General features: G+C 36.6%; 1 protein-coding gene across 3 annotated transcripts in view; it reads right to left on the bottom strand.

Moving 5' to 3' along the window:
- The window catches only part of LOC117420796 (phospholipid phosphatase-related protein type 1), an 81,740-nt gene that overhangs the window by 25,960 nt on the left and 29,320 nt on the right, over positions 1-26,460 (bottom strand). For all 3 annotated transcript variants that reach the window (XM_034918318.2, XM_058993800.1, XM_034034434.3), the window contains exon 2: positions 25,328-25,426. In XM_034918318.2, coding sequence (XP_034774209.2) covers positions 25,328-25,387 — 60 coding nt within the window. In that variant the 5' untranslated portion in view covers positions 25,388-25,426. The remainder of the gene's footprint in view (positions 1-25,327; positions 25,427-26,460) is intronic.

Below are 26,460 nucleotides of genomic sequence, written 5' to 3'. Positions count from 1 at the left end.
ATAAGTAAGTAATCAAAAAGACACAGCAACCTGGAAACAAGGGCATTGGAAAGTTGGTCAGGTATAACCATTCGTTGCATCTCTAATTGACCTCAAACAAGTTTCTATAAAAAGTGTACAGCATAGTATCTCTGCGGTCACTGAAAGCTATAAGAAGTTTCGGAGCTTGGCAATGATATTTTCTACTTCTGGCTCTAATAGCATACTGGGTTTCTTTAGCTAATAAATCATTGTTATGGAATTTCTCAATGGTTTGGTACTGATGCATGATTTTAAAGTACTCTAAGTTTAATGAGTCTTGTAGGATTGCCTAAAGGCACCTCCACAAGCTGTTATTACATAGTTTTTTATTTTAAATGATACAGTACTCTGTAGATGAAAATGACTTCAGCATTTGCAATAGCAGATACCAACAGGGCATGTCTGAGATTATTTTAGATGGGTTTATATGGTTATACTGTGCATGTTAAATTGTGAAAAGAAAATGTATTTTGATAAAATCAATTTAAGCTAAACATATTTTTAATATTGTTCTGAAGGCAGAGTATATTGAGCTGTTATACAACAGATAATACTGTACTGAATTTAAGCTAATGTCAAATGATCTCACATCAACAGACTACTTATTATTAAGGACAAAAGCACCATAAAATTCAATCAAACAAAACAGTAGCTGATATGGGTTTATGGTAAATGCAATTCTGCCAAGGTAGAAGACAAATGAAGATTTAAGTTGAGAAGCAATCTATTCCTACTTCCTGCTCCACCTGCTGTCCTTTTAAGGCCACGATACACTATACAATTTCTGTGCAATCTGATTGTGTGATTGCATGCAATTGATCGCATTGAATTGAATTGAATCTATTGAATTGAATCTAAAAGGTATTGACAATGTCGAGCCGAGGGACTTTTTCGACCTGAAAAAGAAACAAGGACCAGGAGTCATAAATGGAGATTAGATAAAGGGGTATTCAGAACAGAAAATAGGAGGCACTTTTTTAAACAGAGAATTGTGGGAGTCTGGAACCAACTCCCCAGTAATGTTGTTGAAGCCAACACCCTGGGATCCTTCAAGAAGCTGCTTGATGAGATTCTGGGATCAATAAGCTACTAACAACCAAACAAGCAACATGGGCTGAATGGCCTCCTCTCCTTTGTAAACTTTCTTATGTTCTTAACAGGAGCTGGTTTACTAAACTCAGGCAACGCTTTGTCTTGGAACAATGTTTTCCTGCGAGTGTATATGGCACAACTACAATAAAGCCAGACGCAATACACGTGCTAAATCATTATTCAATTGTCATTTCAGATATTTCCTGTGACTTTGCCTTGTGACAGTTTTGCTATTATGCTTAAAGAATGTGCATGCTGCAATAGTAAATCTCAAACACTTGTATTAGCGTCATATCATTGAATAACCCCAATGTGCTGTTGTGTACATGTGACATTATGGTTTCTTCTCCGATATGCATGTGCAACAAGGAGAGACACTTTCCTTGGTGCTGCTGAAGTACGACACTTCCACTATTTACATTGCTGTTTGGAGCGGTTTGTTTCCAAGTGAACTGGAATACATTTGGGTTTCACATTTCAAAAATTTGAAACGGAGCAAAGTGGCAAACATACCACGTCCACTTCCAAGCAAACCGAGAAGACCATTTCAAGTGATCTCAGTTCACTTGGTTTGATGCGCTTTCTGGTGCAATTACGTGATTCTCAGAGGTTTCACATATACAGTAAAATGTATCAAATCCGAACGCCTGGGGGGACATACTTTCAGTTCGGAATTGTGGTCGTTCGGATTTGTGATTTTTAGTTCTTGTCCTGTATCTAGTTTTTTTTTTCCATTAAGCACTGTATATTGGTATTTTCTATACAACACACTGTACTTATTCAAGAGATAAACGAAAGTACAGTACAGCACTGTCACAAAGACGGCCAGAGTGGGTGGCGTCAGACCAGAAAAGGAATACACAGACGGTGATGGTGATGAGCTGAGTGCAATGGCTGCACTCAGCGTTTATTAACAAATAAAAAGGTTTTAAACGGTACACAAAACAGGACACGGCACTTGCGCCAAAATAAAGAGACAGACAAAACGGACTAACACTAAACAAACGGTGCACGGAGACAAACAAACACGGTGAGAACAAACAACTATTATATTTACTTCTAATGATTTTAACTCTCCTCTCTCTCACCCGTTCTCCTCTTCCGAACACCCAACCCTGAGTGCAAGAAATGTGCGTCTATATATACTATTGTGCTGGGATTCAATTACTAATTAATTATTCACTTGAATCCCAGCACGTGAATTAATTACGTGCAACCCCGTGCTCACATATTACATTTAACCAGCACGTGAAGTGATTTGTGCTCTCCTCGTGCCTAAATACAAATCTACACTTTTTAAATACACGTGAAACACAGACCCGTTTATATCCCGTGTACCAATGACTATACACCAACATTAACACACGCACGCATACATACAACACAGATCACACAAATGCACACAGGGGCGGGGCACTTTGCCACAAGCACATTTAAACATTTATATAAGTTTAAAACAACAACACGATGGAGTACATAGGACAGAAAAAAACAGTACTGAAACAGTTTCAGAGTGAAAAGAAAAAGAAAAAAAAGACTGCAAAAAAGGATTAATATATAATACAGTACGCTAGAAAAACAAGACTACAGCACATACCTTCATAACTTTACGTTTTTCACAGAAAGAATCAATTCCCTGACGTGTCAGCGCGACAGTTGCACACTTTCGATGTCTAGCTCCCTAATACCGTGACCTTCTATAAAATGCTTTACCTGTGCTTCCAATAAAATTATCAGCATTAAGTTTGAGTTAGTTTAGCTTTTCATAAAAAAAATTATTTCTTGTTCACAAAGAATTACATCAGACAGTGTAAGTGCCACGGGATCGTTCTTGCACAAACCAGGACCAGTTGTAGCGTTAAATCCAAGATGGCCACTGGGCAGGAAATGTAGTCGAATTTGATGTGTAAAAAATATGTTTTTACACTTTTTTTTGTATTTTAATTGTAGATATGTTTAAGTAAAAACTATTGATAATAACCTATTCTGGGTTTTGTTGAAATCTAAAAATACATTTGACCACCCTAATACAACTCCAAGTGAACCGCACTTCAATCCACATCAAAGGGTAAAACTAACTAGTTGTGAAAATTCAGGAGAAGACTGCATAGGTCTGATATCACAGGCGGCTCGTCAGGCGTGGCAAGTGAGAATAATTCCTAAAGGCTGAAAAAACATTTCATTTAATTGAGAAACACATTCACAGTTAAGCATATTAAACACACTAAAGGCCACAGATGCGCTTTCGCCAGTAGCGAAAGCGCAACGCCGGAAATGTAGAACAATGTAGTGCTGCCGCACTGCTGTGTGAGCCACAAACCTTGAGTGCCTCACAAAGCTGCTTGTTCCCATGGCAACTCACCATGCTGGGGAGTCCCTTTCTGAAGGTGTTGCTGTGGTAATCATATCCTGATGTAAGTATCACTATTACCTGCTGTATTATTGAATTGTGGTTTGTCAAACTTGTACTTTACTTGATCAAAAGTTATTGTATTTCTTGCTCTTATTGTATTACTTGTATTGTAACGCTTGAAATGTTTTTGCTTACGATTGTAAGTCGCCCTGGATAAGGGCGTCTGCTAAGAAATAAATAATAATAATAGTCGCAGCTTGGTGAGGCACCCACTGGATTTGGAGCAGTTAGAATTTGTGCAATTTAATTTTCTTTCAACAATGTAGTTGAATCTGATATTATATGCGACCTGAGGAAAATAAGTTTTACAGTAAGATCCCAAGAAAAGAGACGTTCAATTTTTAAGGACGGCATAATAACATGAGCACTGGAGATTTTTAAGAAAGACAGTAAACAAATGTGTCAAGTAGTGCATAAAATGGCAGGCAGCGCTGTGAAAAAACTATTGCTGGCCATGTTTCCTTCATTCAACTAAATAAGGAAGATTAATCTCTGTCAATTTCTTGCCACAATATGACAAGCTGCCTTGTTTTTTGTTTTTTTTTAAATTAATGATTTTGTGATATTGTCTTTGTGTCTTTATAGCGAATGTTCCACGCTGGTGTCACGTAATGACTTGTAGAACTAAATAAAACATGGTTTTCAGTTTCTGATTTGTGAATTGATTATAAAACTTGTATCCACAATTCTGTAAATTGTGTGTTCTTTACAGTGCTAATGATGCTCAGCACTGTATATTTTACACAGCAACTGCAGTCTGTTATTTGAATGCATTAAAATGCTCTCAGTGAACAAAGTACATTTACTTTTTGTATGTTAGCCATTGAGTGGGGGTTGGTAATAACTATTTAGTGATTTGTGCCTCACCTGTCAAAAAAGTCACGAGCCGCCACTGTCTGATATGTACATTGTATTGTCATTATTTTTAGTCTGTTTGCAACATTCAAGAAATTTTATTTATTTTAGTATATTCATAAATTGGTGTATCAGTACTGTAGTTCAATGAATCCCACAACAGTGCTTCTGTTGTCTTTATACATGCTAAAGCACCTTCAGTATTATAAAGGAAAAGACAAATGCGAAAGAGGTATGTAAAGGCAACTCCAGGTGATCAAACATCTGGCAGTGGCATGCCGAATGCTGACCTATTGTCTGGTTAATAGCTACTTTTCCTTTCACATACTTAGTGCATGTCATAAAACATTACAGAGATGCCACTCACTTCTATATCACACAGCTGGCAAGCACTGCAGGTAGTCAATTAGGTATAGAATCTTAAAAAAATAATAATCTCTGATCATGTATACTTTACTAGTCGTTCATCTTTCAAGATTCCAATGGACATTATCATTAAAGTGTACACAGAGAATACATCATGTGATCTGGTAGGACCTTCTCCATCTTTGTGATAAAGAAAGACCACAGAATACATTGTGCACTTCAAGCACAATTGCAATATGATTCGTATTTCTCAAAAGGCTGACAAACATTAGGGCATTAGGCATTCTGGCTTTACATTAGCCAAGTATGGGTGCCCTTGATGTTCTCCAGTATTGTTTCAGCTATTCCACCACTGTCATCTGACAGTCACCGCTGGCAATGGAGAAACTGGATCAGAACCACCCTATCAAGTTTGGTTCCTAAAAAATCTTATTAATTTATATTGTCATTTTTTATCTTGTTTAATTAATTGCGTTACCGGTGCAAATTCAGCCAGTTACAAAGTAATGAAAAAAAAAAAAAACCTACACAGAGTTTGAAGAACGGTGTCTAGAAATAAACAGAGATTCCAAGATATGAACCTCTTCATCACTGCTTTAGCACAAGCTGGCGACAAAAGTGACAATTTACCACAAAAAAAGTGTATTGTATTTGTTTTTTAACCATTTATACAAAATATCTCCTCAAAAACATCAGTAACATACATACCAAAAAATACAAAATTAGAGCAATCATTACCATCAAGAAGTAGATCACCACGACCCACACTGCGTACTCTAGTTATATTTTTTAGGTTTATGTAAAAATGTAAGTGACATACAGTATGTATTTACAGTACGTACCAAAATACTTTTTTCATTAATGAGAGCTTGTGGACAGTTTTAGTGATCACATTGATAACTTTGTTTGTGAAACCTTTAACTTAAATTAATGATATCTTGGCTGTAAAAAAAAACAAACAGTTTTACAGTCCGATTTTTTTGGCTACAGAACTACTGTACTGTAAGATGAAAAGTTTGTCTTCGAAATGTATATGTGTTCCCAGATCAGTATGATTAGCCCATTTTTAGGTAAACCAAGGGCAAACCATTTTTAATCCAATTTCTAATCCATCCTATTTTCTTCAACCTGAGTGTGGAGATACTGTGATTTTTTTTTTTTTTAAGCACTAACATCCAATTAGGTGCCTTTTATTAGATGGTTGTACTTGTAAAAAGAGGACAGCATATTTGACAGATGCAGATGCAGTGTTTAATTTTGTTTTCCAGGCTTTCAAGCGCAACAAACACATTTCTTAATGAAAAATGAAAGTATGCCTTAGGGTCTAAATCTGAGTTATTCCTGTGAAACATACTACAAAGCAGAAATATTTAGTGCTTACTGAGTTTTTAAATTTTAAATATAGCAATAATATCACAGATGTATTGAAGGAGTGTTGCAACAACCTAAAAAATAACCCTATGAACAACAAATTACATGTAGGTCACTCCAGCCTCCATCCAAAGTATGTAAAATGTAATATTATAGGAAATAATCATGCAAAATTGACATCATGTTCCCCATATATAAATGTTAAGCAGGAGTCAGTACCTTGGAATAAACAGTATATAGAATGCATACTGTAATCAAAAGGAGCTAAACGGTCCCCCAAGATAAAAGCTAGCCAAATACAAAGTGCCTACCCTGCGGTTTCTTCTAATAAAGGTGCACAGGCTTTCACATTGATGAGATTAAAGTTGGCAAATCTACCCGATTAACTTTTGAGAATATGTCTGGGCATTATATGAATTCCTGGAATTGTGGGGGTTTTTTTGTTTTGTTTTTTTTCACTTGGTATTAAAAGTCCTGCCTCAGATACAAACCTGTGCCATTTCTAGATGTGCTATTAAACCTGGCAGTAAAAGTCTAGAGTTGCTGCAGGTGCCATCTGAAATCGTAAGTTTAAAATATGCAACCAGATATTAAACAAAGGTCATACTTCTGCCTCTAGCATCTTTCACATTGAATGCTGAGAGAACTTCCTCCACCACAGCGATTCGGACAGACCAATTTCCCCCAACCCATAATCCTTTTACAGTTGTATCTGTCTGCTTCCAATGGGAAAGCACAGGACTGGTTTTTAGTGCCTGTTCCAGTCCAGTGACAAAGAAATAAGGCACAAGTTGGAACCAGGGAGAACGAAGGCAGCTGTGAATGATGCTGATCACAGCCACATCTCATAAGTTCACGGCAGTTAAATCTTGAACAGTGAAACTGTATTAGAACTCAGTCATTGACAGCCTGTCACATCCTGTATCTGGAAAGGTTTCAAGTTGACATTTCTTTTACATATCTAAACATTCAGCTGCAGTGTAATGACACCTTAGTTCAATGCCCCAAAGCGTTATTAAAGTGATCAATAGGTGATGTAAGTTTACCACTTACGTAAATGTATCTATCAGTTGTATACCAGACACCTGGTGTTTTTATGCTTGCAAGTGGCTTGTACGTGTAGGTAGGTGAAGAACTAAAGATGTAACCCCCTTTTGCACAGTATTTATGGTACTGTACCTACCGAGTCAGGATCAACTGCCTGTTAAATGTCAAACACCATTTTGTTGGTTTAAAAAACGTGAGACTTATCAAGTACTTTCACTAAAATGTTATCCCATGATATCATAAAATCTTATTTTTGTTGCCAGCAGGAGAATGTTGTTTTCAAACATGATACACAACAACTACTGTGATGGAAGTCATAACACCTATTCAACTGACAGCTTAAAAATGATAGATTCATATCCTTCCTTTAAACTTGTCATTGTTGTTTGAAGATGATTCAAAGACCTTCACAAATCTGTCGTGCAGAACACCCCAGTCTTTTCCGAGCATTGATGCTGCCGTACAGAATGCCGCAATACCAATCTGTACAGCCATACTGTAGAAAACATATGCAGGACAAAAAGAGCATCTGGCAGTGCCCAGGGATGTAACATGTTAGTGAATGCAGACAGGGCTTTGACTTTATAATGCAGCTCAGTTACAGTGTAATGGTTTTCAATCAATGAACATATATTTTTTAATTCCTTCTATTAAATTGTTACAGATTTTTAAATGTACTGACTGTTAAGGTGCCAATACTTTTGTCATGAACAAATATTTGAAATTGCTTAAGTGCTTTTTTTTTATATAAAGATTGTTAGTTAAATTACCAGAAATTGTGTATTTCGGTCTTTGTCATATTAATTATTGGCTAATGTTCACTTAATGCTTGTATTTAACATGCTTTCTTCAATTATCTTATATTAAGTGTAGGGTGTCAATACTTTTGTCTGCGACTGTGTGCGTGCGTGCATGTGTGTGTGTGTGTGCGTGAATGTGTGCGTGCGTGTGTATTTTCTTCTAGTTTCTGCTTTTATATAACATCAGTTTCTAAATGCAAAATGAAGTATTTTTTTAATGGTCAGCCTTATTAAAAGTACTTCAAATGGTCTGTGAGATATAAGGCTTTGACAGACTGTTTACCTGCAGTATGACGTCAACAACACTAACCATTTTCAAAGCCCTCTGTATATACCTGAAATCAGAATAAAAGCATATTAAAAAAAAAAAAAATCCAGGGTATCGGCACCTGCTGTATAATTCATAGACACTGACAACTTAGATTGAATCTCCCCCCAAAGTATATTTCGATTATTTTATGAATCTGCCAGTTTCGTGCTCTCACAGATAAGAGCTGCACCAGCGTTGGCAGATGATCCTCATCTCATTCTCGTTCAGTGAAGTAATATGTTACATGAATTTCAAAGCAAGTACTGAAAACTTGTTTGCCTGAGGAAACCCTGCAGTTTCCAGAATCTTTAGTTTTAAAAGTTAAGTATAAAATCCCCTAGTTTATGTTTGACCTCAGTTTAATATACGTTCCTGTGCATTTAACCACTTCAACTCCAGATGTAAAAATGAAACGTTTGTGTTTTTTTTAATAATGAAAACAAAAACACTGCTAATAACAATAATAATAATCAGTAAACAGTAATTATCAAATAAAAATCAAACAACATCAAAACGTGTGCCATTATCGACCATTTATTGAAATGTTCAATATAACAGGACCCGGACTGCACATTTTTCTTGTGTCTTTTGTTTTCATTTTCGTAGCAGACCCTGCACCTTTGCTGCAGTCTCTGCTTCCCTTGAGTTGGAGGGATAGTCACAAATGCATGTATACAGCTACTTTGTGCAGGCATTGTGATGGATCTGGCTGCCTCAATGCCTTATACCCAGTGCTGTGTTTTGATAGTATTTCATCACAGCACTGCCATTTCAAACCAAACAGCTTCCCATTTGCAGCCCGGCTTGCCTGTAAAGTAGCTGCATGCTCTTCTGTTTGTACTGTATGTACTGTTCTTAGCTCCACACCCTTTTCATCATCATCGCTGAGTGATAAGTCAGCATCACTGTCGCCGGTATCAAAATCCTCCGAACCAACTTCACTCCCATTGCTCATTATAGAAAGACCACGTACGTTGCCATGTTTAGTGTTCGCTAAAAACTATATAAACTACAACTAAACAAGTAAAACTAATAATAAAACAAAACATAATAATTTAAAATGCTATATACAGTATATACTTGTAAAAGTTGCTGCAGGTGCCATCTGAAATTTATATAATATATCTCAGTCTTCTAAACGCCCACAGGTAGATTGGAATCGCTACATGACATGCAATTGGATAAAAATGTCACCTGACCCTCCCCCAACTTTCATTGCACATTCTACAGTACTAGCACTGCTTTAGAGAATGAAACCTGAAACGCTAGACTGAGAAACCGATCATAGAATAGAATGGGAAACGTGACGTACGCAGGTACGGCATGGTACTGTAAGTGGGTTTTCATTTGACGTACGTGCGTAGAAAGAAATTAGACCTTTTTTTATAACTTCTTGTGCTGTACGCTTCTGTAAAATGTTTTTTTTTTTCTAAGTTTATTTATCTATGTTATTCAGTTGCTTTTGCTCATCTGATGAATTGAAAATGTATTGCTATCATTTCATATAAATATGTATGTGGTAAACCGATGTCTGTTCACATGTTTATTTATATTTTCTAGTTTTGATTTGTAAAATAAATAAATGTTCACACATCTATATATATATATATATATATATATATATATATATATATATATATATATGTTTTGGTTGTTCAGATGTTTATGTGACATACTCAATAATAATAATAAAAAAAACGAATTACATCCGACTGTTTCTCCTTTTGTTATACTATTTATAGTGTTTTGAATACAGCCGTCAGAAACTGCTGCAGGGCTTCTAGGTATGAGTATATCTCCGGTCCTTCTAGTGTTAAGAATTAATGTTCCTGCTAAAAAAAAGTGACTTTTGGAGGAATTTTTTTTTTGTATGAAGACATTTTTTAAATGTGTTTTTAGGTTTTATTTTGGACTGAATTGCTTAAGCTACCTGAAATTTATGTTGCCGTTTGAATTGAGTTTCAAGATTCTAAACTCCTTTTAGCTCATAAAGGATTTCTACCTTGGGGATAATGACCACTGTGCTAGGAAACTGATTGGCTGAGATTACTTTTTTAAAAGTAAATGTGTAAAGCTGTTGCCTCCTTGTTTACCAACTGTGTCTAAAGTTTAAGATAAAGTACAGTGCTTTTTTGACATCTTTAATGGAACTTGAAACGTGTACCCATAGTATCTTTAGAGAAGGGCAAGACGGAGAAGACCCTGCATATTCAAACCCAGGGTCACTTTGTTTGGGATGCTGGAGGATGCGGTGGCAAGGCGTTATCGTCTCACTCCGCAGGTCATCCTAGACCTAATAGCTGAATTTCACCTTTTCATCACCTGGGTGACTGTCCTCCTGGTAACACCGACAGCATTGACTTTCTCTACTATAGAGGACCATATGGCATCTTTGGTAGCATAATGTTGGCTGAGGCTTTTCCAAATAACTAAATTTCATGCTGAGTGACCTCAGCAGTAAGGACTCTCAGCTCCTCCTCAGAAAACTGTTCTTTTCTTTTCTGTACACCAAGAGGACTTTGCTGCCCTTCCTCTCTCTACTCCTAACTCACCTCACCTCTGGGCTGTAAGTGCGGCCGCTAAATACCCCGATGCACAGACGACGCTCATTGCGACCCTCATTATCATGATTGCATCTAATTATTTGTGTGTGTTGAGTAACTTGCATTGCTCTTAAGCTTACATAGGCCGCAGTGCAAAATAATTGCCTGGCCGCTAGGCAATTTGGATTTTGCAGCCGCATTTGTTTGCACTCCGCCTGTCCTTACATCAGCCCCAGTATGTCTATATAAATTCTAACTATACAGCCAGATGTATCGGGCTTTGCTGAGTTGTTTACAATGTTCTGGGTTGACCTGAATTACATTTGTGTGTATTATGAACCAGTTTGAGAATGACTACTAAAACGGTAACTGTATAAATTAAATATCGAGACCAGATCATACATAATTGGCTTCATTAGATACATAGTGGGATTTGTATAGTGTCACTATTCATTACAGGAAATAGCTATTTTGAGTGCTGCTTCCACTGCCAATGATGCAGTATCTTAATTGTATTGAGGTGAGCAGGTAAATCTTGATTCCTGCAATCTTTAGTTTGTAGCTGCAGGCCTGCTCTCGTAGCTCCTGGTTTCAGGATTAGAGACAGCATAAAAAAGTCAAATATTTAGTTTGCACATGCACGATTACATTGTTGCATTTGCATGATATTTGATTAGGGTGAATTCCCTACCCAGCAAATAATATCGGAGAGATTCAACCGCCCATTTTACTGCTAAGCATTCTTTCGCTACCGTAGCGTAATTTTGTTCTCTAGGCAAGAGTTTCCTGCTCAGGTACACTACTTCCCCTTCAACAATCCGTGTTAGGACCTTCTATAATAACACTGAGCACCACCAACATACACTTGCCTATTGCTTTACTCTTATTCTCTTAATTTCATGTGTTGATACACGACAAGTGATATATTTATTTATTTGGCTGGTTTACTTATTTATTTATTTTCATTATTGTTTGCTGCTGTATCATATATAAGACGTGTCTATTATAACCTTGCAAAGTTGTATTCTAAGAGTTTTAAAAAGTGCACTTGTACAGCAATGCAATATTACTTCAACATCATACAATATTACCATGTTCCAGCAGATGGCAGCAAAATACCACTTTCTACAGGGGTTATTGTAAGCAGTTCATAGTTTATTAACTATTGCTCTCTAGACACGGGTTTATGAAAAATGTCTTTTTTTTTTAATTTAGTGACAGCTGCAGCATCACTCATTGCATCTTGTTAATACTGTACATCCTAACCTTCACTATCTGTGAAACACACAATGTGGAAACACCTGCCTAAAACATAATAATAAAAATAATAATAATACATTGATTTACTTACCACTACATGCAGACTCGCTATAAGTCAAGCTGATTGTTACTCCAAAATCACTGGTCGTTTATTTTTTTATATTTTTTTTAGCGTTATTGAATATTGCTAAATATTCATTATATAACAGTTCATTTTGAAACTCCAAAGAAGCACAAACTATATCAGTCAGTTTTCTTCAGTGTGCACAATTTATTTACAGGCTGTTTGCCAGGAATACAAGCTTGTCGCCCTGCTCTGGATACAAGGTGGCGTGCTTTTTTTTCTTGTTGTTTACAGTGTATACACAGAGAGGCGTACCTGCATTTTCAAAACTGATTTGCTGGTAGAATGGGACCAGCAAATCAGATGCTAGTTAACACGAGCAGGAAAAGAAGAGCACGCCTACTGCTTGTCTGGCAGAAATACTGTAAATAGCAAGGCAGGGCGTTCGGTGCAGTTTCGTCGTTTTATGCAACCTGTTTTTTTTCAATTCAACTGCTATCCTTTTTTAACAATCTCCAATTTTTCAGGGAAAGTTCTCCTTGAAAAAGGATTCGTAACCAAATCGACTATGATGTCTCTGTTTTCTCACATTTTTTTTATTTTAGTGTAAAATAAAATTTGAAATAATTAGATGTTGTAAAAGTATTTGTATTTATCAATGTATATTTATAAGCAATATCGTGCAAAATCCAGCTATCCTCCTAACTGCAGTGCTAACCAAGGAATATTCATGTTTTGGGGTTGCTCACTAATGATTGGTCAGCTGTCAGAGCTTTGACTTTCCCATTGGTTGCTAAAGTAGGGCCTTCAAGTGAGGCAGAGAATACCCTGGGAGATTTATGGCCTGCCTCTGCTCACTCCTGATTGGTCACCTGTCTAAAAAAAAGGACATTGTACGACGCGCCTATTGGTTAATCTCACGCAGGACCTTCAACTGAAATGGAGAATACCCTCAGGAAACCCCTAGACTCTAAAAAAAAAAACCTCTAGTAAACCCTGTAAGTCATCTTGGATAAAGGCGTCAGACAAATGAACAAATAATAATTAGAGTAGTATGCTTCATAGTATAAGCAAGCACACTGTACGCAAGTGAGTGAGGCAACGTAATGTCATTTGACTGACGGTTTACTTGGCACTGTCTGGTCAGCAGAGAATACCTTGAAGGTCCTGACGGCACACCACTGCTGTACACCCACCTGCACTGTATCCCCCAGCAGGGACATGCTTCCCTGGAGGGAGATAATGGCAACATGCTGGCCAGTGGGCACATTGTTTGCAAATGAACAGTCAACTATACCAGTTGGAGCAAAGCATTATCCCTATTTGTTCATGCAAATCATGTGTAATTCATTGCTGCACAAAGAACTATAATTAGTGAGAATTTCTAAAATTGATAATTATGCAAATCACAAAAAAAGCAAAAACCTTTTGGAGAAGTATCCTGAACAAATACTATTTTGTATTTCCAGCTGCATTTTCCTAAATACTGGGGGCATTCAATTCTGCTGACTCATATGCTGCCACACAATTTCTGATTGAGAAGCCCTTTGGCATTCTTATAAGCAGTTTTTGATGCCTGCAGTAGATCATTCTGGTGTTGTACTACATCATAGCCCAAGGTTCCGCCCTGTGGGGGCTGGCTCAGCTGGCACTGCAGAAACTGAGGGAGTCATGGTTGGCTGCTTGCACGCACATGTGTTGATTCATACGCAACAGCATCAATATATTGAAATGGGGAAGAAAAACCTTTACAAAAGTGTCAGTTTAGTGGAGAGGAAAGAATGAGAAAGTAAATGTGAATGGTTCAGTGCAAATATTGTAAATAAACAGCGGGACTGTCATTGCCGTTGAATCTGAGGAAGATGAGGAGTAGCTTGAGCGTAATGAACTGCAAATAAGTGACAGCGATGAAAGCGACTCTCAGGATTAATAAATTATAATAATAGAAAATGTAATTTAAGGTAGGCCTACATGTAATGCATATTTGTTTACTGCAGTTATTACATTATTAAAGGTTTTGATAATTTTAAGCATGCTGAAAGTAGGCCAGATACAAACCTGTTGGTGTACCTTAACATGTTTTATTGTATTAACAATGTACAAATTTGAGAATAAACAATGAATTATTTTTGATAATGATACGTTGTGTGTTAGCAGCTTCTCAACGACTGCATGTAGCATGTGAAGCTAGTGATCTAATATAAACGCCGGTCTCAGCAGCGCTACATTACTCTTGTGATGACACGTGAGTTTTGGAATGATTGAATCAACCATTTGAATTTGATGATGATGAGTTATCATGTTACAAAACAGTCCTGTATCAGATTTGAAGCGGTATTGGTGCCAGAAGGTGTTCTTTTAAGCACATCTCCTGTTCCTTTGGGCGGAGCATTTACAAAGGGAAAATTCAATTTTACCACAAGGTTGTTACCTAAGCCGAAGTGTTCTTGGGAATGTAAACCAACTGTTTAAGCTAATGCAGAATGCTGTAAACAAAATCCAACAACATGTGGGAGGCAAGTATGACCCTGGTTCGGAGCAATGTAATAAACCTTTAGTGGTTAAGATACATTGAATCTGATGACATGAGTTTACATATAAAAACTGATGGATTTCTACCTTTACCATACCCTTACCCAAACTATCATGTAAAACTAATGTATATTTTTATTTTGCGTGCGTTTTTAAATGGACAGCAGGAGTCTTTTCTTTACAAATCTTTATGAGGTACAATACTGTATAATTATGGTGTATAACTCTATTGGATTAGGTATATGAATCATCAAAACAGGTGGGCTGATACAATAGCTCAACCAAAGCAGTCAGTCATTGACACCATCAGAACACAGCTTTCTTGTTGCTGCTTTTGTAGGTGTATGAATACATATATTATGGGAGGCACGAAAACCACATTAACTGTATTATAAATACATTCTGAATTATAGAATATAAAATGCAGAGTTAGCTTGTGTAGTGGGCGTTATTATTTTTTATAACACTTCTGTTCCAGGTAATAGCCCCCTGTTGGTAAGACGAGGTAATAAGATATGAGTGTAATTAAATACCGGTCAGATGTTACAGAATATGTATTAAATAACACTACTGACCACCACAACACTGAACTCTTCTCTGTTCAGATACCAAACAGTCAAACATCTTTGTTGCACTTTCACATGAAGCACAAAACACATTGTTTTCCTCACAAAGAAAGGCTTATACTGTATACTACTGTCGATTCCTGTGTAACGCTTGCACATCCATACTCACAAACATACATAAATAAAGTGGTTCAGATGACACCCTCTATTCATTTTAATATTAGCCATGCAATACATGTTCACTGTGAGTAATGTTTGACTCCTGGGGTTCTTGGTACATAACCCAATCTACATTTCTGAATCTAGTTGAGCACAGCTGGATCGAGCTAATGAGGTGTGTGAAAAGAATACAGTCTTCACGTACTGAGAAGTTGAAACAGATTTGTTGAGAAGAGTGGTGAAAGATATCCCTCAGGTTTGTGCAGAAAGTTTGTACATGCAATAGAAAGTGATAAATTTAAAGTTGGTCATACCATATTTTACATTGCTATGGGTGTTAGTACTTATGATCTTATCAACATATTTATTTATTAAACATATTGCTGTTCCTTTTTTGTATTGTTTTTTCTTTAAAATTCACGGCAGTGTCATGGGTAAAGTATTGTTTTTCACAGGATGTGCACAAAACTATTTTATAAATTATGTGTAGATTATTATTATTTTTTAAACATCAAATATAAAGATAAATGCACTGACATCATCAAAATCAACGTCAAAGTTATTCAAACACTTTACAATAGCTTGTGAAACAGTGTTGTAATTAACAGCCTGTAGGTAAAGTGTATCTGCAAGGACAGCTTTCAGTTCTAGTACGTCAGATGCATGTTCACCACTTATGTCTTGCAAAACAAATACAATGTGTAACCCATACTGATCTCGGGCATTAGTCGACTCGTCAGTGACCAATTCCATAATCTCCTGCTTGTAATATTCGGCAGCTTTAGGTAAGTATTAATGTCTCAGCTGGTTGATGAAGGAATCACTCCATTTGCTACACTCAGTCTGAAGAATTTACATAACTTTTGGTTATCCAGTTTTTCAAGAGGGATATTTGCGCAAACAAATGCTTCTGTCAGATCAAAATTTAATGTGTTTCGTGCTTCACGGTTTTCAGTGGACTTTTGGAACATGGAAGTCACAGTTTTTTGTTTCTTTGCATGTAAAGCAGTCTCAGTACTGCTCTGGATTTCCGCCTTTCTCTTTCGGTGAATACTTGAATCTAAATGCCTGTCAACAGCGTATTTCGGATTTTTTTAATGCGTAAAAACAGCAGGTACGCAGCTTATATGGACTGCTAGTCTGCATTAACCATGCAGGGTACCTTTTACAAACCCATACCTAAAGGTGTGTTTTTAAGTATATGTTTTTTTTTTTTTTACTGGATACTGTATTGCACTTTTTTTCTCCTGCTCAAGTTCATATTTAAACAGCTGCAGAGCTTGCCTATTTCCCGACATTTCTCATTGACATGCTGTCTGTCCAAACTCAACATGGCTCTCCTTCTCTAGTGCACAGAGGATGGTTCGGTAAACCACCAACCTTGATCAAACTTACTGTTCCTGTTTGCAATAAGATCCGAGTGGTTTCTTATTGCAATTTCACTTGTGCTTTCAGTGTTTTGAGTTTAGGGGCTGTTTTTCAGTTCCAGTTACCAATTAAAGCTAGATTGGTACTTACCAATATAAAGACTGATCAAGCCTGCAGTCCTGTTCATCACATATCTGGCAGGCAACTGTAACTGAAGAGAAGCTTTGAGAAAGTGCTATAAGAACCACTCAGCATGATTACAAACGTCACAACAGTCAAATCTGAAGCTACATTATCTACTGTATGTACACGATTCATTCACATGGAGTGGTGTTTTTTTCCCCAATTCATACCTTGTCTAAACTGCAGGGTTCAGAAGTTTGACAGCCGTGCATTACACTGATCATTTCACAAGTTTACAAAACTCAAGCTACAGTACAAACAACTACTTGGTGAATTCCATCTAACATTATGTTATGAATCACGATCTGTGGTTTACTTAATGTTGTCCAACCTTCATTTTAAGGGAAGCTTCATCAGCAAAATAGTTTTTAAATCTTGCTGAAAACCTGGCCTCAGTCCTATGTATAATAACTGCTTTAATTCAGTTTGGATGCCAGTATTCTGCTGCTTCCCAATTGTGAATTGCTTTGAGACATTTACTAAATGTAATTAGATGCTTAATAAATGCTGACTCTTTTTGATATTGCTGGACACAATGTATATTTGTTTCATGATAGGTTAACCATCAATTTCTATGTGCTAAAATATTCAAATGTTCTTCTTGTTGTGATTGAAAGTAATATCACCTATCTCAATGCTAGGTTAAGAGCTGTATATTTTACATGCATTATAAGGACTTGTATTCAATTAACAATTTAACAAAATACTCTATCTGATATTAAAAACTTTATTTGGTTGTCACTAAAATACAAGATCAGCAAAGTTTCACTTCGGCTTAACTCTAGCAAATTAATGATTAATGTATTCAGTTAAGGCTGACTAAATATGAAATCATATTATTTTATGTCACGATAATACTAATAAGATTATACACTGTAAGAGGATTAACACAGCATGTATACGTACTGTAATCTCAAAGCAAGTCAGATGTCCACTTTTTAAATTAAACCCAAAAAATAATGAAGTATAAGATAATGTTTTGTTAGTGGTCAATGATAAAATCCATTGAAGTTTGAGTTATAAACTGGCAAAAGTTTTACATTATCACCTTGCCTTAAATGTTTTAGTCTATGATTATACTGGTTATTGAGAGCTACTGAGAGTTTTATAATCTGTTAATGTATGTGAGCTCCATTCACACAATAGTTTCCTATTTAAAAAGGAACAATTATTGAATGTCAATTAAAACCATATTTGGTACTGTTAGTATGCACTGTGCATTTCTGCCATGCCTTCTTAATAACTACATTTTTGTTCACCTTGAGCTACATACTTTAGAGGATACACCATAAATATTCATAGAGTACTATAGTTATTCCACAATGATGACAGCCACATAACCTACAGGCCCCCGAAAGGATCAACCTGAATGTTTACAGCCATGCTCATGAGTAAAAACACCACACGACTGAACCTTCATGGAGTATTTGTTTATACAACCAGTACAATGTTTCAGTAACACAGAACATAAAACGGCACACACCACTATCCTCCTGAACGTTTGAGCACACTGCTTAACTTTAAAGTGAATTTGATATATTTTTTCAATTTTTATTTATTTATTTTTTTATGCAAAAGCAGGTGTACAGGGGCCAAGACTTCTGTCTACCATTTCATGCAGTGTTGTACATGATCACTTTCAGAAGTAAGACAATGTTATAGCAAGGTCAAAGTAACATTTTCAATATCTTGCTTTCACAGAACCAACCTAGCAGTAAAATGCAATACCATTGTGATATTTGAACATCAAATTGCCTGAATTATGACAGAAATGTATATTTTAGTATAGTCTTGATATTAAAACTGATATTTCTTTTTATATTTTTGGACCATGAATATTAAAACAAGAGATTTCAAAAGAGCTCATGAATAAATCTATGAGTATGATGAGATAAAGCAGCTATAGTATTAACAATCTGTTCAGAACATTTCACATGTACCACATTAGCATAAAGGATCCAGCCATATAAAGACATGATATCTACTTGGGCCCTTTCGTAGATATCACATTTTTACATGACTGGAACCTTTATGCTAGCTTGGCGGTTTTTGTACTTGTTTAATGTTTTTTGACCACAGTGCTTTAGACTACTGTCTTCTTTAATTTCTGCTTTATTTTATATATCCAAACTTGACTTGGCTCAATTCTACCTGTCACATTTGAATTCAAATGTCTTTACTTTCTCAGAATAGGGAAATCATTGTCACATAGTGATGCAACTCCTCTTAGGTTGTTGGGGGTTATACACATTTAATGCTGGGATAATTACTTGAGTTATTTAAGCAGTATTTTTTTGATATTCGAATACTCCACACATTGACATTCACGCATTCAAAGATGCAGGTTGCACGTGAATTCTGTTGAAAAGATTTGTATGTGCAGAGCAGCATCTGTAGATGTATCACAGCACCAGTGCCTTGATACAGACTCTAAAACAAAGAGCTGAGAAGGTTTGTTAAACAAAACTGATTTATCATGTTAAAAATGAAGTTTGTAGAGTAAATATTTAGCTTTACATATTAGGAACTGGATAGCGCACACTCCATCATTCCACACATACCACTTTTGATTAAGCGCTTTGTGATGGTGGTCCACTATGAAAGGCGCTATATAAAATAAAGATTGATTGATTGATTCTGTTCTGTATAGTACAGCACCATACATACTGCTTAAGAGTAGGTGGCTATATTATGTTATGTTGATGATGTTACGAGTTAGCCATGCTGCAGTGTCAGGGATACATTTATCGATTATCAAAAGCACAAAACTGTGTATAATTGATTACTTAGATGAGATGACCACAGTAATTTGTCTGTCATTTGAACCAGATTTGCAATCAATCATTTAAAGAATCCCTCAGCACGCCACTACACTCATTAGCATGTGAAATACAGAACCATTCCTAAATTATCTTGAGTGGCAATGTAATTACACTATAATAACAATGCATTTCTATACTGGGAGCAATAGTAACACACAGGTAGCTACAGTATTTGCAGAATGGCACCACAGTGGTTAACTGCAGTACCATGGTAACACAATGTATGAGTCCAGTATGCTACCAGATGTAATTATTCACTATGATCAATTGCTTGGGGATGTTGTAGCCTGTTATTGGTTATTCTTACATTAGCATTATAATGTATAACAGAGAGCCACTCACTCACAACCCACTAGTTATGGGTTCTGCTGATTTGGAATATGGTTTGTAAAATTACTGGTTAGTCCAAAGAAAATATGATGCATTTTAGTATAAACACATAGAACTGCCCAGTTGACAATACAGTAACTGTGAAAGTCACAGTCCCATGCTGTCTCTTCATGCCTGAGAATCAGGCAGTCTTTGAAGGGCACCTTCATTTAACAAAGTGGCTCATTGAAAGTGTTTTGAAGAGAAGTGGAATTATAAATAATGTAACCGCTGAGAAGAGAAACACCATCAAAGGAATTGCAACTTGAAAGGATTTTGACTAACAGTTTTTTTTTTATAACTTGTCCTGATATATTTGCTTTAGTTTTTTCAGTTAACTATATTTTCATCATTCTTGAACTAGGCTTTCAGTATGCTTAGTTTTTATAACACAGTAAGCTTTTATAAGGCCACTTCTGAGAAAGTAAGAGGAATTGCCTAAAAGTATCCTCAGGGCTGCACCAGCTTGACATCTATCTGGTGTGCTGATAGAACTCATCTGTGTATTAACTCTACTGGCAGCTTTTTTGCTACAGGTATGTAGTTTTTTGCTACAGGTATTCTGAAACAGTTTACAATAGCTAGCATATTATCAAACATACCGTATTCCTTCGAATTTAAGATGCACTTTAACCATTTTTTGCTTCTCAAAATTAGCTTGTGTCTTAAATTCAAGTACAGTATAGTGATGCGTGTATTAAAATCACCACGAGTGTCCCCAAGTACACAAACAGCAATGTGACTGACTTCCGAGAAAAGACGAACAAACACGTCACTGCCCGAATACATAAGCAGCAACGTGACTTACTGCTGATAAAAGACGAACCAGAACGCTACTGCCCGATCTCGAATCATCCATTTTCAAAGAAGAGTCATTAGCTTCCTGAGGAATTCAAAGAAGCTTTTACAATTTCAGCATTTCTGAAAAACAATACCAGCGTGGACAGATTGGAAATGCTAATCAGACCCCCGTATTTGGGAGAAAAACAGGTGCGAGTAATCTCCATGTGCGTATGTTAAGTTCTGTGGGTACTGTGCATACCGTTTTTACTGTTGTGTCTGCAATGCTGTTGTGGTTGCTGGGTTACATGTTGCCTGATGTAGTGGAGTGTTGTGTCATGCTTGCTGTTGCCGGGATGCGTGATATCATAAGTGAGTGAGGGGTGTGTGCACGACAGAGACGCCATCTTAAGTACTATAGTACACAGCACAATAAACAAGCTCTGTGGTTAATCTGCAACAACACTGTTTCGGGTCAGTTTTGTACGATACAACAGCGTAATTGAGGTTGTATCTTTGTAAATGCATATTTATTTTATGTTTTATTTTTTCCTCAAATTGAGGGTGATAAATTTGGGCTGCGTCTTAAATCCGGGAGAGTTTAAATTCGAAGGAATACGGTATTTACATGCTCATTAGATGTATACAGTAGGCTATACTGTATATGTACTGTACATGGCTGTTATGGTTGCCTATTGATTATATAAAATCAATGTTAACCTTATGTAACACTTGCTATGTAGGAATAAAGGACATGCATCCCCATCCATCCATCTGCCAAGAGTCTACTTGTCCCTGCAGCACAGTTCTGTCTGAACCTGCTGTAAAACAACTGCACTCACTCACGGTTCGTTGCCCCTTTAAAAACAGACCCAGGACACAGAAACTGAATTTTTCCAGCGCTGATGCACTATATTTAATTCACAAAATAAACAAAAACCAAAATAAACACCTAGCTCCTTTGGAGCACTAACTAAACAGTATGCAGGTCCCTGACTAGCTCGCAGGACGGCTAAGCCGTTTACCTGGCATAAACAAAACACACAGTAGCAACCCAGTACTCATAAGGGTGACTGCCTAGAAACAGCACACCGCCTTCTGCTTCCTTCAACACAGCAGTCCAGTGCAGACTGACTGCTTCTCTTAGGCCCTGTCCACACTACATAACCGATCTCGAGAACCGTACACTGAGGCACCGTTTCATGTTTAGTCAGGCTTAATGCGTCCACACACCATTAGAATAATAGTTCAGTTACAATTCCCAGCAGCGCAACAAACTGTGGAAATTAATACGATAGTATCCCACCATGCACTGTATTTTATTTTAAAATAATGTGTTATGCCCCATATTAACAGCGGTCCATATTGCTAAAAAGAAATATAACAAGTATTGTGGAAAAAGTAAATCCGAACACACACACACACACAAGTAGGGCTTGAAGTTTTCAGGTTTTATTTTTAATTAGGTGAACTCCCTTTAAACAAATTGAGCTGATTCCATTTTATAATTAAACTCAGAAAAATCTGTTAATTACAAAACAATCTTTGTTTTTACCTTCATATCTTGCCTGAGCCTAATTCTGGTCCTCTTAATTTTATTTCAAACAGAGCTGACAAATTACGTGATTTGTTCATCCCCGATCCTACATTTAACTCGCATTTCATTTTTGCAGTCGCCTAATTTAACGTTGTGTTTTTGTTATTTTCCCCAATAGTTTAACAGAGATATCCTGACAGATTTTTTGAAGCATAAAAATGAATACCTAGTGCGGAGTGTACACTGATAGCAAGTCCTTCAGGCGCCTGCTCTGAGTATTTCATCAAACATACCACAAAGCATTTTGGGATATTGGAGGATACCCAATAAAATGTAGTTTGGTATTACAGCGTCCACACTTCTGATAAACCACACTACCTGATGCGATCTAATTAGAACCGGACTCGAGACTACCTCCTGAGGTGGTCTCGAGTCCGGCTCTCGAGTACAGTATTAAATGCTGTGTAGTGTGGACGCAAACCGTATTTAGCACTTTTAAGCCGGCTTAAATGCAACTAATACGATTTAAAGGCATAGTGTGGACAGGGCCTATAATACCCTGCACCTGGTTCTAATTTACAATTACCACCAGGTGTAGAGATGATTAACAATGAAACAATTAAACTAATTAAACAAAATGTGCATACGCACATGTTTTATGCAGGGAGGAATTAACCCCCTCCCTGCTGTCTTACACTCCTCATAGGAAATGTCAATGTGACGCGAGTCAGCATGTTAGACAATGAAGAATGAAATGGAGCAACACTCTTAACTACTTTAAATTGGGAGACTGTTTGTCTAACAGATATACAGTTGTCCCGCGTTATATATATTTTTACTTTCTGTTTAAAAAAAGTGGATGCGGTTGAGCTTAAATTGCATTGTAAAATAAATAGATGGCATCGTTCAATGGGGGATAGTATTCAGCAGGCTTACAGTCGTGCCACAAACAGAAAAGTTCAAATAACCAGTAAAGTCAAATTAAAATGTTAGTTTTTGTTTTTTTAAATTGTATGCTTTTTTGTTTTTATGGATCTGTTGTTTGGGTGATTTGACACTAAATAAGTATTTATTTTTTATTTTTATTTTATTTTTTAAGTATGAACTGTTCCTCAAAAGTAACCATGTATGTTTCATACAGATTGGAAATTATGATAAAACGTCACTAGTAGACCTACTGTTGTGTTAAGAACTAGTACTGTAGTTTTAAAAAAGATTGGAGATACTGTAATTGTTTAACTAAAAAAAACAAAAAGTTTGAATTTATTGCAAACATAGAAGGTTGTGTGTATGTTTCTTTTTTTGTTGACCCTCACTGTAACGCCACCCTCGCTTATTGCCCGTTTTTGCCCATGGCCCTTACCTGGTGGTATAAAGAGGGTTGACTGTATTACAAACTTCTTAATACCTATGTCCGTTCTGGAACGTACAATGTATACACCTTCTTGTTCTGGAACGCCATTGTATAAGGAATAGAATTTCAGGATGCCCAGAGTAATGAGACAGTGAAAAATCCTTTGCTTACAGGACTCCGCAATTATGGACTAAACTCCCTGCTGACTTGAAGGCAGCTGTCAATGTTAGTGTGTTTAAGATAAGACTAATGTACCACCTGCTGAACCTAATTATTTGTAATTGATATGTTTTGCTGGTGATGGATGCCTTTGTATTGAAAAGGATGTATTTAAATGTATTTGCTACCCTGAGAACATATTGGAAATTACACATTTTTAAATGAAATAAATAAATTGCAAAAAAAATAAGCAAACAATGATCTATGTTAGTGAAATTTTGGGGCTTTTGGTCTGCTATAAATGTGTATTATATAGGATTTAGCATGATGAAAAACCTAACCAATATATTTTATTCTTGGATATACCTTTTAATGTCTGAGGTATGTTCATGGTTCTGCTAACACCACCCTATTTAAAAACTAAACTATACCTTTTTAGGTGGCAGACAAATGTCAGAAAATGCATAAGGGCCAGAAACACTTCCTAGCAAATTCATCTTGTGTTGAGTCCACTAGAGAGCTGTGTAGATGGATGCGTCTATTACTTTTGACTGAGAAAGTGTAAATAAAACTGACCTTATCTGACCTATTTGTTTATTTAGCAGATGCCTTTATCCAAGGCGACTTACAGAGACTAGGGTGTGTGAACTATGCATCAGCTGCAGAGTCACTTACAATTACGTCTCACCCGAAAGACGGAGCACAAGGAGGTTAAGTGACTTGCTCAGGGTCACACAATGAGTCAGTGGCTGAGGTGGGATTTGAACCGGGGAACCTCCTGGTTACAAGCCCTTTTCTTTAACCACTGGACCACACAGCCTCCTAGATTTTTATTTTTATTTTTATTTTTTTTAAGCAGACGCCTTTATCCAAGGCGACTTACAAAGAGTGCAAGCAGGAGCTGTCTGGTCAAAATGTTGCTGACACATAGAGATAAGCCAGCAACTAAGCTTTTTAAACAAAGTGGTGTAAAAATTATAAAACAGCATGTACATGGAGGTGCATTTGAGATGCATCAAGAGCCTGCAGAACACACTGCAGCGGCGTGTCCGATGCTTCTTCCAGAAATTGTTAACTGATATCATTGCTTAATTTCTGTTAATAACTAGCGGCCTCATCATTGTGCCTAATGATAATGATTATGCTGTAAAGTGGAACTTTTGATTTTTGGTAAACTTGTTCAATTCTGCTTAAATCTTTGTTGCGTGCGCTCCTTCATCTAGAAATACATACATAAATAATGTAGTTTCCTTACAGACGTACATTTGACACAACACTGTAAAACATCTACGCTCAGATAATGAATTGCTACAGACATTGATCATATGTTTTAATAGAAAGTGTGCTTCTGCTTACCTCTACAAATATGAAGCAGGGTATAATGGAATAACTGCGCCGTGTGTTCTGTGAAGCCATGCTTCTTTCTCAGATGATGTCAATGTTGCTTTGTGGAATCTGGAAAAGAAAAGCGTGGAGAAGTTATTTAATGTGAGTCTTAAAGATGTGCCTGCAGAATAAAGGGTATGAGGGTTTTACCAAAACAAACCACTTCACAAACACATATTCATAGTATTTTATTACTATTACTTGGCATTTCTTAATGGGACTTTTCCGGTATAAATATAGACTAGTGAAGTAGCAGCATCTGGTATGGCGTATGGAGCTTTAGTGAATTGAACATGGTACATAAATTGCATCAAATTCACTTGTGATGCACATTTCATCCAGGGGTGTAGTATAACAGCATGGCTATAATTTTGTTCTGTGAATATTTGAAACAACCTTGAGCGGTTTATAATTGAATGTAATGTTTACTGTCTATTATCTTAGCCTATTGACTGCATAGAATTAATTTTATCCACATGTAGCTCTTGCTACAGTATGTAGGTGTGTGTATATATATATATATATATATATATATATATATATATATATATATATATATATTTTTTTTTTTTTTAAATCCTACAACTCATCCATCTGCCAAGAGCTTACTCACCCATGCAATAGTGACACCAGCACATAGGACAAGACAGGCCTAACGAACTGAACCGTCCATTGATTGTCTCACGTATTGATTATTCTGATTCCTAGCATGTTACGCCATAAGAAATGCAGTGGAGCAACACTCCGAAGCTTCAAGCTGATATGCCAGATCAGTAAACATGGCTATTGACACTTCTTAGGGAATAAAGAACTCTATGTATACAGTCGAGGTCTGAAAACATCTAGGATGCAAGAACATTGACAAGTTTAAAGGATCTACAATCAGCACATTAACCATCCAGTGGGACGTTCGTGATGAATGGATGAAGTGAGGGGGTTGACATGGACCGTGCTGCAATAACAAGGGAGAATATATGCAACAGACTACAACCTCACACCAGCTGAGGGTGTCCAGCCCTTCATTGCTGTTTTGAGTATAAATAACAAATAAGGAATACAAGTCTAACTTTCTTGTATATATAAATAGCAACTACTTTTACTTC

This window comes from Acipenser ruthenus, chromosome 2, assembly GCF_902713425.1.
Source record: "Acipenser ruthenus chromosome 2, fAciRut3.2 maternal haplotype, whole genome shotgun sequence".
Lineage (NCBI taxonomy): Eukaryota > Metazoa > Chordata > Actinopteri > Acipenseriformes > Acipenseridae > Acipenser > Acipenser ruthenus.
This window is presented reverse-complemented; position numbering and strand designations above follow the sequence as displayed.